The sequence below is a fragment of the Pararge aegeria genome, chromosome 5 (assembly GCF_905163445.1).
Source record: "Pararge aegeria chromosome 5, ilParAegt1.1, whole genome shotgun sequence".
Taxonomy (NCBI): domain Eukaryota; kingdom Metazoa; phylum Arthropoda; class Insecta; order Lepidoptera; family Nymphalidae; genus Pararge; species Pararge aegeria.
The window spans coordinates 5,860,293-5,875,356 of NC_053184.1; the positions used below are offsets into that span (position 1 = coordinate 5,860,293).

At 36.0% G+C, this 15,064-nt stretch overlaps 1 protein-coding gene across 1 annotated transcript in view; it reads right to left on the minus strand.

Moving 5' to 3' along the window:
* The window catches only part of LOC120623644 (protein O-mannosyl-transferase Tmtc3), a 317,835-nt gene that overhangs the window by 17,304 nt on the left and 285,467 nt on the right, over positions 1-15,064 (minus strand). Inside the window, exons 3-4 of the mRNA XM_039889765.1 lie at positions 13,513-13,594; positions 3,115-3,214 (exon numbers count right to left, since the gene is read on the minus strand). Of these exons, the coding sequence (XP_039745699.1) occupies positions 3,115-3,214; positions 13,513-13,594 (182 nt within the window). The remainder of the gene's footprint in view (positions 1-3,114; positions 3,215-13,512; positions 13,595-15,064) is intronic.

Here is a 15,064-nt window from a genome sequence, read left to right on the forward strand (position 1 = left end):
ACTTTCAACTCTCACAAGACAATAATTACTGTTAAAACGTTGATGTTGTAAAAGAGTTTTATCGTTATGTATGAGTTTAGATTTTGCTTTCGGAACAACTACAAGTCAGACTTGACGTTTCAAAATTGCATATTTTAATTATTAGGCCTTGAATTATATGCATTTTGAAGTTAAATTTAATCAAATTCTTCTTTAACTTAAGAGCTAAGCTCCCATCGGTGTAGTCTTCACTATACAAAGACCTCTCTTTCAAATCTCTACAAGGCCCCATCCCAACTTTTATTTTATTTGTCTCACAAAATCAAGTTTCGGACGTCTTTTTCCCCATTACCCTCTACTTTTCCTCCAATGATATTCGAGATAAACTCATCATGTCTTAGCCAGCAGTTGAATTGTTTGCAAATAATGTATGTATTTATAAATTGTATGTGTTTGTAAATTATGTATTCAAATCTACTTATATATATTATGTATGTTTTATATTTATATATATTACTAGCTGACCCCAGCGATATCTTTCGGGCTGATTTGTGAATCTAAACCATGCAGGGTGCCACCCAAACGCATACCGAAAAATTCATTTAAATCGGTCCAGCTAGGAGTACAGTTATACACGCACACAAGAAATATATATATAAAGATAAATAAAATAAATAAATATACTACAACAATACACACATCGCCATCTAGTCCCAAAGTAAGCGTAGCTTGTGTTATGGATACTAAGATAACTGATGAATAATTTTTATGAATAATTTATCATAAATACTTATAATATATAGATATATATATATATATATATATATATATATTTTATCAACATATTATTCCTATATCCTCCCACAATGAGAAGGGGTGAAGGCCTTAGTCAACCACTCTGGCCTAGTGCAGATTGGTGGACTCCACACACCTTCGAGAACTTTATGAAAAACTCTGAGGCTCTGCTCTGTTTTCCTTCACCGTTGAAGAAAGTGATATTTTAATTACTTAAAACGCACATAACTTAGAAATGTTAGAGGTGCGTGCTGGTATTCTAACTCGGCCCCCCGCAAGTGAAGTCGTAGTCCTAAATACTGGGCTATCATATTTTTATAAAATACAAAACCACAACATAATTTAATAAGAAACTTAACAATAGACTACATAACAATATTAAAATATATACCTACTTCTCTTTCGTCTCGCTTCCCTATAGTAACAGTATACAATGACGATATCGAATAGTATTTTTTAAGGAATTCCATGATATACAAGGAGCATTAAGCTTAATAGCTATAATCCGCGAAAACGAGGAAAATCTGCAGGGAATTAGCAATTATTCATTATAAAGTCAACATCTCCTGAGGATGCTCCGGTTGTTGGAGCGAATCATTTTGGAAGTTCTGTTGTTTGTAGAGTATAAAGATTGAAAATAAAAAAATTACACCGTACAGATTTTCCTGGTTAGCGCGAAATATAGCAAACTAGCGACTCGCCCCGGCTTCGCACCTGTGCAATGAAGGTATCATAATTTCTACCGATTTGCTTAGCGTTATTTATGTATTTCTTCCATTTTGCTCTATATTCGTGAAACAAGAGAAACTATGAAAGAAAATGTATTGAATTATATTATAAACAGCTTTCACACATTTAAAATACCTATAAGTTATGCGGAATTTTCCGAAAATTTTGCCTCAAAATTTTACTCTCGCAAATATGCATTGTTGGACAAGCCGACCCATAATTTGAATATTATAGACTTTACTTTCGGGAAAGTTGTATCCGAATTCAGTGTATGCTGAAACTAATTTAAATTAGGGGCGAATTATAAAGTACTCGTCGCTGTTGCCCGTTATTTTATCCGCGTTTTTAACCTAGTAAAAAGTTTTATTGGGCGGGTATATGTTTTATGTGAATCTTCAAAATGCTACATTTCGCCGAATTTCATTAAAATCAGCTCAGCAGTTTTGTGTACGAAGGCATCAGACAATCCCTGAGTATTCGATTTGCTTTCCTTAGTCTTTCACATACATACACGAAATTCTTTAAAAACTATTAAGCTATTTTAAATATCAATACCTAACATCATCATTAATGAGTTGCCCGATCTGGGAATCAAACCTCGTGATCTGCATCAAGACGATCTAATTTCTAGACCACCGAGGCAAAAAGTGACATGGTATATAAAAGTAATTTAATTTCAATTTAAGCCATTTAACTTGCTTTTTTAGGAAACCTCTATGTCTGAGAGTTATCCATAATATTCTCAAAGGCTTTGAAGTCTACCGATCCGGACTTGGCTAGCGTGGTGGACTACGGCCTAAACCTTTCTTATTCTAAGAGAAGACCAGTGTCAATGTTAAAATAATGATAATTGTAATCTTAAGTGTATCAGTCAGTACCAGTGGCGTGCACTGGGTTTCTTACCAGGGTATGCATAAGGCAGGAAAATGGCACAAAACCCTCCTTTTATACGAGTTATAATCAATTTTAGGGTAAGCAATTCTTTTGCGCATGAGAGTTTTTCATAAAGTTCTCGAAGGTGTGTGGAGTCCACCAATCTGCACTGGGCCAGAGTGGTTGACTAAGGCCTTCACCCCTTCTCATTGTGGGAGGATATAGGAATAATATGTTGATAAAATATATAATATATATATATATATATATATATATTAGTAAGATTTTTAAAAAGTAATAAACCTTGCATTTATCCTAGCACTCGTGATACTCTATATCCATCTGAATCAAATGTGTGTGTCTTTTTAAAATAAATAAATGTACTACGACAATACCACACATCGCCATCTTGCCCCAAAGTAAGCGTAGAATAAAAATATTCATCAGACATCTTAGTACCCATAAGTATTAAGATGACTGATGAATAATTTTCTGAATAATATACATAAATACTTATAATATACAGAAAAATAACCAGACACTCAAAAACATTCATGTTCATAACACAAACATTTTCCAGTTGTCGGAATCGAACCCAGGGTCTCGTACTCCGAGAGCAAGGTCGCTGCCCAATGCGCCAGTCGGCCGGCAAATTAATCGCTCAGGTTTTTTATTATTCATATTATCTCGTTGCTGGAATCTAAAAATGAATAAAATATATAAAAACTTTTAGCAAACCTGTGTATCGCCTCCTACTGGCGGCACGCGCATAGCAAAGCAGGGCACCCAGGAAAAACACCGACGACAGCATCTCAGCGCGGCCCACCACTCCTGTCACCTGCACAAAGAGTCACTATTAGGTACTTTACAATCAAACGCAATTTCTCCACACCATTATACCACGCTTTATAGCATCTTAGTTTGTATTATATTATGAAAATTTAGCTTAATTTGCTATACTCCGCGAAAAACAGGAGAATCTGTGTGGTAAAATTTATAATTTCTTCAATCCTTATACTCCACGCCAAACAGATCTTCGGCAATATATCCTCTAAGCACGTTATGAACTGGATTTTTTAAATGGTCTTTATAACATATGCAAATTTTTATACCAGGAAACCAAACGGAACTCTGGGAATATGTAGAAAACCGTAATAAACGCGGATGAAGGATATCTTTCTAGAATTCTATCTATTCTAACATTATTACTAAAAAAAATTCCCATGACCTATTTAGTAATTCGCAAGTCTGGAAGTATTTGGAAGTTTTATTTTAAAACTCTATAATGACTTACGTTTACGATCCTTTAAAATACAAACACGATACCTATCTATGGCCATTGTTTTTCCTTTAATTGTGAAGTAGGTACAAATTTATACGCAATGCGTCTCAGGTTTCCTTTTGAGGAGTTAATGAAATGCCAGCGAGAGCTTTACAAATCTGTACCTCTTAAGAAATCCGGCTCAATTGAGCTTCGTGTTACTTTTGTAATATTCATCAGTAACAACGGGGGTTGGAGAAAAGTAGAAATTTTAAAGGGACGTCTCAAAAAAGAAGCCTAAAATAATGAACATTGAGTTTGAGGCGTTGGTTATAATTAAGAGAATAAACGTGTCCTTCTCTCACGGCTGGGGATTAAAAAAGATGAATAAAATTTCAAAGATTAACAGCTTAGATAAACTTTAATAAATTAACCTACCATAGCTTTTATTTTAGTCAAAATATAGATCGCTAAGCATTAAGTTCGCCTTTTGTAAATTTTATTTTTTGTTGTACGAGTACAATCATCATAATATCGATCCTTTACCCGGTCCACTACAAGGCACGGGTCTCCTCCCACAATGAAAAATGGTTAAGGCCGTAGTCCACTGTCGCTGTCCCAGTGCAGGTTGGTGGACTACACATATCTTTAAGAAGATTATCTAGAACTCTCAGGCATGCAGGTTACCTCACGATGTTTTCCTTCACCGCCGAAGCAAGTGATATTTTTATTCTCCGCCCACCGAAAGTGAAATCGAGCTCTTATCACAGCTCCTTTTCTTGTGCAATAAAGTTAACAAAAATTGTTGGAATCCCGGGTCAGGCCGATAGTTTTCAGGTTTCCTATTAAAGAATTGTTAGTACCAGCCTGGAGTTAGAAAGTTAGCGGTATCAATCCGTGCCCCGAAGAGCACGTTAAGCTGTCTTTCCTGCCCCTGATTTCTTTATGGTAATTTCATTCATCGGAGAGAATGAGATTACAGTGAGGGAATAGACGGTGCACCCAAAGCACACTTTGCTGTAGGAGGATATGTGTGTAGGAGTGCACAGAGTGGGTCGCGACGCCGATATCCTAGTGAATCAGGGCCTAGGTTAGTTCTATTTCTGTATATGTACGAGTATGTAAACATTTATGTGGGTAAATAAATAATTTCTACAATGTTATAAATTTAAAATGCATATAAAAAATTTCGGAACCGACAGGATTTGAGCCTGCGACTCTCTAGCAATCGCGGCCTAAGCGCTTTCTCCAATTAAGCTACGGCTTAAAACTTGAAAAACTGTAATAAAAATTAAAAAAATTAAATAATTTCTTTATTTCTATTTTATCACCTGTGTATTGCGCACATACTTCTGCACTACCTCAGGGAAACTGTGCGTATGTAATAAAAAGGATGAAGTTAAATCTATTAAAACCTACATATACGGGAATAACCAAAGAATTAAGGACATACGGAATCCTCATTCAGCCATTATTGTATGCAGTGCATTGTGTGCAAAAACAGTGAAAACGCCCAGCGCACGTCTCACTTTACACCCACGTAATGTTGCTAGCTAAAAAACTTTTTTCATTTTACCATTTTATGGTAAATTTTTAGAACATTAGAGGAAAAATGATTACTTTCAACTGGTAAATAGTATGAAGCGACTAACCGTTTGTTATAGAGAGAAATCTAAAGTGAATAAGTTTTTGATGCTTCAATATTAGTCATGTAAACAGTTTCTGTGAATTCCTAATTATGTGGGAATAACCTACATAATATCACACGACAGTCGGGAATCCGTATCTTGCAACAGCATGATGATCTGTGTTTCTTACCGCCTTCTCTCTTACGTTAGCAGAGAGGAAATATAATAAGAGAGTAATCTCCTGTCTTTTCGATAAGTTTCCATTATGTATCAGGATACCATAGATGTTACCATATAATTATAATACATACATACATATCACTGCCTAGTACCTGTACTAGGCAGTGATATGTATGTATGTATTATATGGTAACATTTTGTATTGGATAGAAACAGGCGTTACACAATTAATAATTGTTAAGAACAACAATTATTCATTGTAAAGTCAACATCTCCTGAGGATGCACCGGTTTCGGAGCGAAACGTGCGCACCAAACTTATCTGTGGCAATGTAATGTAATGTAACACTGCCGAAGATAAGTTTGGTGTGGAGTATAAGGATTAAAGAAATAATATATAGCTAGAGATAGATTAAGCTTAATTTTCATAATAAAACAACTTATAGACAACAACAGAATATAAAAATGTGGTCGTCATATTTTGTAATCAAGACAAAGAACCCTAGGGATAACGTTAAAGAGTAAACAACGGTAAAAATATCAAAGAGAAAAATGGAAGCGGCGATAGAGATATTGCAAACAGTTTTGCTCCAAAATAAACAAATCATGGAACTATGATAGGGACTTCTTAAACACTGTTTTTCTCTGTTGAAAATCAATGTATTACTCTGTAGATTATAAAATTGTTGCTTATATCTATGAAAGACATTTATGTGCCGTGTGGTCACGTCATCTCAAAATACAGTTGTTACTACCCCTCCTCTTTGGGGCGACCGAGGTTATATGATGGAAAACGGCAAGCGTCCTCCATGCTACTACTACCGTCGTCTGTCTAGCATAGTGATTATGGGAAAACCATCCCATAATTTTATCAGGCCTTTAGTCCAGCATTGGAATGTTATAGGCTTTTGATGAAATTAACTTTTTAAATCCAAAACTACGTTTAAAAAAAGCAACAATAAGGTACATAACAAGTTTGTCAATCTGCTGACTTCGAAATACGTTTTATCAGTTTAGTTTGTATGATTAAAAAGTTAACGGAATAGCACGTTTATATAAAATGAAGTACTGCCAAGTATATTGTATATAAGCATTAGTAGAGACGCTTTATTGAATTTTCCTCTAATAGAACCGTATTCCTTATTGGATTCCATTGTAGAATGCAATCTATTGAAAATGTTTGAATATCCATTTAAAAGAGAACTTTTATAAGACTGCCGTCAGGTTATTTCGCCTCGAAGTCGATTTCTAAAGATAATTCCATCTTAGTCCAGTCCTCAGATTATATTATCCTTAGTACGTACATAAACAATTTAGAGTTAAATCGACTAATAAAAACTTAATGGTGCTACTAGGATGTCAGGATTTACTGCAGTATTTTTAATAGCGCGCTATTGTGAAGTGCAGTTTATTATTAAAGAAGGATACAAAGCTACATTTAAGTCTCTTTATGAGGGATAAGCCGGTCTGCTAAGGAGATTTTATAATAAATATTTAAAGAAATAACAATTATTAGCGAGAATTATTATTTATTGTTCTAGGGAGAAAATGGAAATATATTCTAATCAGTTGCGTGCATAGAGGGTATGCACACGGTGTGAAGATGATATAAAGTGAAGCAGTTCTCAAGTGCAAGTTATAGAAACTTAAGGGTAGGCATATTATAACTCTCACATTATTGCCTTTCATTAATTTTTGAAGTATAACTTATTTATCGTCATTGGAAAAAAATTACCGTCACATTTTTCGGTTACGCGTCACATTTTTACGTTATGCGCCATCTTTTTCTTGTTACTTTCAATTGTCAAAATCTTAGAGCTCATGTACATGACCTGGGTGATCCAATCGTGAAAAAATCTAATGTTTTAGTTCTACCTGAAACATGGTTGAACAATGACAGATCTTTTTAATTTATAACATCCGCCCGCTTGGCACATCGTGTGCATAACCTCTATGCACGCCACAGATTCTAACTAATTAGCGTTTAGAAGTAAAAAATAACGCGCTTTAGCAAAAAAAAGTAGCTATTATTCTGTGAATACATACCCAGGTTAAAGATCAAGGAGGACTAGCCGATAGGACGGTTAATATAGTTAGAGCGGAGGCGTTGGAGCGGACGCCTTAGCCGAGTCCTCTCACGACTTCATTACAAACAATTTTGCTCGGAAAATAAACAAGTTAGGGCAACTATGGCAGGAATTACGCCTGTATTTTCACTTCGTTCGAAAATTAAGTTTACAGTGTGCACTTTGAGGGAAGTATTTACTTCGAATGCATTGCATTTACGATTAGACATGCGCGAAACATCACTTTTCATTACTGGATTGGTGGAAACAAGGACTAAAGTTTCGAATTTCAAATTCCGTGTCTCGGAAAACTCATTATTCATGGGTCTTAGTCATTCATGATAATCCAAGGTACGTTATCTAAGAATCATCGTTAACCTAATAACGTACCACTGTTGGGTACAGTCCCTTTCTTTCATATTAGGACAGAGGGTTTTAGAGAAAAGGTTCACCAAGCTGCTCGAATATGGGTTAGCGGGCTTTAATGATTGATATACTGTCTAAGTTACATAATCGGGGCACTGGGGCTAAAACTTTCACACTGCGGGTTGGCACCTAAAAAATGTTGTTTACAGAAAAACCCAATACAAATTCTTGGCCTGACCTTGGCCTGACTCGGAAATCGAATCTACGACATCCTAATTAAAAGCTCAACATGCTAACCACTGCATTAACTAGGCAGAAAGCAGGCAGTTTTATAAATAACATACCAATGGCGTGCACTTCACACATGCACAAAAACACTGCCTACCTTAAAATTTATGTATGTCTCATAAAGGAGAAGAATTTTTCCATTTCGTGCCATCTTCCTTCTTTATGCATACCCTGGTCAGAAACCCTGTGCTCGCCACTGTGACATACTCTAATCGATCTCTACTTACGAAGCACCGTACCTGAATGCTAAATCGTGACCTGATTGTGCATTGCAGATTTTTGCTAAGAGCTCTATAAATAAATAAATAAAATAAATAAGCCATTTAATCCCAAGTACCATATTATTAAACATCGAATTACAAAAAAAAAAGGAATAAACAAAATAAAGAAAATCTAAAATAAAGAAAGTGTGTGGGTATATTCCGTATATACCCACACACTTCCGATTTCAATGTAACTTTCAGGGAATCTCCAGATAGACCTGTCGAGTAATCCTGTAAAGTTTGGTGACGATCGGAGCACTTCTATTTTTGAACTGTTAAACTGTCAAATACAGCTTTTATTTACTATGATGATATTCTATTGTTGGGTGTACATGGCTGTAGATAATGATCTTCACCCGCTCGAGAAGAGAATAGAAGAGAATGAATACGGAGAGAAATAAATGATTTAATATATTATGAGACTTAAATTAAAAATTTAATGATGTAAGTTTATTGTTTAAATAAAATGGGGCTGGGTACGCTAGTACATAAACATGCATTAAAGTTAGTTGGGTACCCATCTGCGGGTATAGGCCTCCTCCATCTTGAAGAGCTCTATAGTGAGCTTAAAAGCGTGGAGAAGTCTACTAATCCACAATGGGCCAGTATGGTTGACTACGGCCAAAATCCTTTCGTTGAGATATGGAGGTAAGGAGGATCATCTGTGTATATGAAAAAGTGTCCGTCAAAATGTATTAAATTAGGATGGCGCCACATTTGCATCAAGGTAACTCTTAAAAGAAGCGCCAAATATTGTTAGAGTAGGCTTGAAAAATAAACAAGGAAGTAAGGTTATATTTACCACAATATTTTGTACAACGTAAGTTGTTGAAATTCTCAATAATTAACTACTTTAGTCGATAATGACATTAAATTTTTTAACTCGGCATACTTCAATTCATCTACGATTGCTACATTCATACCATACCCTGTGCATCCACCAGCGCCATTGTGGAGGATTTTTGAACTGTTATTTAGCGCATACAACTGGACACTTTTTCAACTTTTGATGACTCTCCTTACCTCTACCCTCCATACGTTGAGAGGAGACCCGTGCCCTGTTTTGACCGGAAATGGGTTGGTGATTATGAATGAATGAATGAATGAATACACTTTTATTGTACACCACAGAGAAAATTTACAGAGATACAAATACAACAGCACAATAAGGTAGAACGTACAATTTGGCGTACAATTATGATGATGATGACACGAGTTTGGATTCCGGGTGCGAATTTATACGCACTCTTGTCGATCCAGTAGGATTTGATAGCTGGAAAAATAATAAATACGGGGGCAGGTTCTCGCTTTATAGATTGCATCGTCACTCACACGTCAAGTCAACGTGTAATTGATTGGAAAAGTAAGTTAAAATAATTTGATAGCTGGAAAAATATTGAATACGGGGACAGCTCCTTGTTTTTATAGACTGCATCTCACTCACACTTCAAGACAACGTGTAATTGATAAGAAAAGTAAGTAAGAATAAAATTTAATTTTCACCAATCGCCACTTAGATGTGACAAGATCGTTAAGTTAACAGCAAAAGCCATAAAAACTTAGTGCCCTGTCGCGTGTACTGAGCACGTAAAATGTGAGCAGTAAACATTGAACTCAGCGTTTAACTTCGCAGTTATTGTGCACTAGCTGCTGTCCGCAAACGTCGTCCGGGTTCAAAGGTTTTTTTTATAAATCCCGTGGGAACCGCTCTATTTCCTGAGAAAGTCCATGTTACTCTTCACCTCTACTGACTCTATGCTAAAAATCAAGTTGATTGGTTGGTTTTTAAAGGGATAAAAAAAGGACAAATAACTAATAACACACATTCACATAGTTTAATATTATTAAGGTAACAATTTTAACATATTAAGTTAGGATGCCTGTTATTTGTGCATTACTTTTAATAGTTAAAATTTCGCAAAAAGTTTTCTGGAAGCAAAAAATATAAGTGAAATCAATAGTTTTTAAAATTTATGAGTCCTGATGAACCGCTTCGGTGGTTCAGGATGGAAATCCCCGAATTCTTTAGTCGCGGCCGCGATTTTTTGGAAAGTAACCTAATATTGATTGTTTGCGAATTCATTAACTACAAATTTGTTTTTGACAGCATATAAAGTGCTACTAGGAAAAATTTAGAAATGACTTGTTCCTTTTCTTCGTTTTTGGAAGTCCAAAATTAGAGGCACGAATTGTTTAAGCAAGATCCATTATCATATGGCCTTTTTTAAATCTTCATTGATATAGATGGCAGGTCGACGTCAACGTTTATAGATTTATTTAATCATTAGGTCCTTGGATCACGCTATACATTGTTAGTTCTTAGGATTTTCGGTCAATACATTTTAAGTAGGGAGTTCGTACCATCCTGTACTACTGACATCCTGATACTGAATAATCTGAATATCTATGTCCCTGTCTAAATAAACCAGGGTTTATGTAAGAGTGTAAGGGATAGTAGTCAAAGGATCTAATCGCTTGCCAAGAGCTCAATCACAAAAGGAGGTAATTAATTAGAAACGTGAGTATCAACCTTTGAGGTACTCGTAACCTTCAAAGGTTGTGGGCAACAAAGACATTATCAACGCAGTATATTAGTCTAGTACTCTCTATGTGACGAAGTATTGGATATTGGATATCTATCTGTTCCACAAAGGACTATATTAATTGTGGTTAAGATTAAGTTACGTCATGTACTTCTTTAATACACGAGTTTTCCGAAGCAGTCCCTAAATTTTGGTCCAGCATTCAACCAGAATGAAAATTATGTCTACTGTTGTGTTTGTCTAAAAGATTATCAGGAACACTATAATATCATACGTGACACATTTCAGATCCAAATTAAGTTAGATGTTCTTAACACAAATGAGATAAGACCTACTGTAAATTGTTTCTAAACTTTGTAAAAAAAAACGTATTACCCGTACACCAAAAGTAAAAAAGATTTGATTATAGACGATGAATAACAAATCCAGCAAATTGCATCATTTTTCAACGTTCATTTATGCAGCGTCAATTATTCTAGCAAAAAATTTACATGAATCAGCATGCATGAGCAATAACATCGACGCTATAAGCCTATAAAAAGCTTTAAAATACCGATGACTGTCGATTCGTCCAAATGGAAATGTCGGTGTGAACAAAATGGAAAATGGGCCATGCCCTATATAAAATTCTCATGGGAGCGATCGTCGGATTTGATGCCGGGATCGTTTAATTTCGTTCATCAGTTTAAGAGGGATTAATGCGGAATCTCCTAGCATTCGAACATGTACGAAGGGTAAATGACGATGAAATACCGTTCCAGTTTGGAAAATCATCTTTTCAATATTGTGTATTTACCTATTAGGTGGCATGATATAAAGTCAAAAACGTTTAGAACATTAAAACGATCTAAGAAAGTGGCAGAGGTAAATAAGGGATGAAACTTCAAATGATCGGTTTATACCTAGTTCACAACTTCATACTATGTACTATGTGTTGTAAGGCAAAGAAGTCAATACATAAACGCTCATGTTTTGAAATAATTTTATTTAACAATCTTAAATATTGTTGTTTTAGTAAGATAAGTAGCAATAATAATAATAAAATTAATATAGATAAATTAATTTATTAAATTTTTTTTTTTTTGTTTTTTTGATAATAAAAGCTAGAGTTCTTAGTGTTTATGAAATTATTAATTAGCCATCAAAACTAAAACTAAACCAAGTCTCGCGACTCAGTTCTTCTAACGTAAAAAGTTGTCAGATCGATGTAATACCAAGTCTATACTTACCTAACTTCTGTCTTAACTTATTACGTAATTAGCTTGCTAGCAGCATCTTCAGTGATCAATAATATTTGATGTTTAAATAAAATAGATTAACTTGGCTATCGCATGAAATCACAAACAGTTATAACACTCTACATTTGAAACTTCCATGTCTATTGTGAAAATTGATGATGCCAAGATGTTGACAATGAATAATTTTTAAGACTTAACAATTATTCATTGTAAAGTCAACATCTGAGTATGCTCCGTTTACGGAGCGGAACGTGCGTAAAGGGTACATGGCCGAAGATCTGTTTGGTGTGGAGTATAAGGATTGAAGAAATAAAAAATTACACCACCCAGATTCCTGCTTTTCGCGGAGTATAGCAAATTAAGTTTAATTTTCTTAATATATCATTGATTTCCGCAAAGTCACGCCTGCTACGATCCAATGCTTCCATGCTGCTATAAATGCCTTAGAGTTTTGATGATCGGTCAGTCAGTCAGTGAGTGAGTGACTAAATTAAGATTTTTTTTACAAATTAGTTGTTGTAGTTAGTTGTTAAACTAACGGTTCAAATTGAATGGAATTTGAAATATAAAGTTATACAATGCCTGCTAGGTTACTGACAATTCAGGCTTTTATTTTAATCCACAACTATTTTATAGGGGATCGAAAATGACCTGTAGTGCTTTGAGAAAATGATGGTCCGGCCTGTTTTTTTGCTCTTCTTAATGGGGGCACTGTCGTATACGTATCATCATCGTCATCATCATCATTACCCTATTACTGGCCCACTACAGGGGTCAGAATGAGAAGTGTTTAGGCCGTAGTCTACCAAGCTGGCCAGGTGCGGATTTGTAGACTTCACACGCCGTTGAGAACATTATAGAGAACTCTGAGGAACTCTTAAGCATGCAGGTTCCCTCACGATGATTTCCTTCACCGTTTAAATCAAGTGATATTTAAAATGCTTAAATTAAAACGCACGTAATTCCGAAAAGCAGAGCTGCGTGCTGGGGCTCGAACTCGGTCTCCTCGCCTTACCCACCAGGCTTTCTTTTCTTTTATTTCACTACAAGGTAGCCCTGCATGCTCACCTTGTAGTAAGTGATGACGCAGTCTTAGATTGTAGCGGGCTAACCTGTTAGTCTCTACGCGACATCGCACCGGAACGCTAAATCGCTTAACGGCAAGTCTTTGTCAAAGCCAAAGCCTCCCACAAAACAAAAAAACCGCTTCCGTTTACGTATACGGAAGTGTAACTTAAATAATTTTTGTGAGTTGGATGATAATGAAAGAAAAGTATGTAAGTAAATTATGATTGATAACTCACCGCCTCGCTGTGTATGGGGTGGACAGCAAATAAGATGGCCGCCACGAAACTTGCGAATTCCGGCAGGAACATCGCGCAAACCCTGCAACAAAGCAAACTGGGTCACACCAAAAGTCCACAACACAACTAATCACGCAGTGCCAAGTGAAGTTTAACTGGCAATTTATTTCGTAATCAGAGCGGACGTCTTTTGCCCTATCCCGCCAAGCCCGGTGAAGCAAGCGACGAAACGGCCAAGTCGAGAAACATAGCGCTTTTATTAGTTCCAACACCTACCCAGGCTTGTCAGGTAATGTTTGTTTCCTAAAGTGCTAAGTTTTAAAAAAATTAAATTAAAATTAAACTTCGCTTTCTGAGTTTTTACGTTCATCATCATCGTCACCAATAATCAATCTATAACCGGTCCACTACAGGGCGCGGGTCTCCTCCTTCAATGAGATGGGGTGAAGTGGCCGCAGTCCACGAGGCTGGCCCAGTGCGGACTGGTGGACTTCACACGCCTTACATAAAATTATGGAGGAGTCTCAGGCATACAGCATTGCTCAGAAGCAAGTGATATTTTATATGCTAAAAACGCGCATAACTTAGAAAAGTTAGGGCGTGCTGGGCTTCGAACTCGTTCCTCTGAAAGTGAAGTCGAAGTCCTACCCACTGGACAGAGTTTTAACATTACAATAATTCCAGCGGGATTGATCATTGAACTAAGATTAAGTAAGATTTTTTTCACCCACTCTCTCGACATTACCTTATTACATAGTCTAGTATTGAAAGGTCAGATACGTCAATACATTCTGTACGCTTAGCGGGTAAGTAATGTTGAGCTGGAGTTCCTAGGGGCTTTTAGGATTTAAATATTCTTATTATATATATGCTTGTATTGCTATTTCGCTCTAACGTGCCATGGCATCCCTGTCACCCATTGTCACACAAAAAAAAACTATAAAACTTGATTTTACTGCCTCGCGAGATGTGAATAGTAGACTATTTAATTCAAGCTTTCGCTTTGGGCGCCCCCAAAACCCCCGCGACTCTCAGGATTCGAGATAAAAAAATCCTCGCTACGCTTGGGAGTTACTTTAAAATCCCTCGTGTGCTTGGGATTTATCCCGGCGCCCATAACGAAATACATTGTTTTACCCCCTTGTTGAACAATCTACTATTTCATTACGTACAGGGAATGTGTGTTGCAAACGGTAAACCTCTTGTGTGTGGGGATTTCAATATACGTTAGCTCTTTAGCAAATAAACTCAATAGCTTCCAATTGGTCGTAGCTAAGCGATTCTGATAAAATTCTGCTTTCATTGAGTTAGTTTTGAAATATTTCAGGACTAGGAAAGAAATGTGCCATAACTTAAAAATACTCAAGCAGTGTTTTACACGACCTGTCATTTAAAAGGTGCTGTCAGTTGAAGTGTGACGAAACATTACATAAATATTGTGACGTTATGCCACACTTATTTGTAAGGGCCCAAATGTTGCAAAACCACCTCAATCCGAAATGTGATTTGGATCTTTTTTGTTTAATTTTTAATTTATTCCACTACAAGTTCA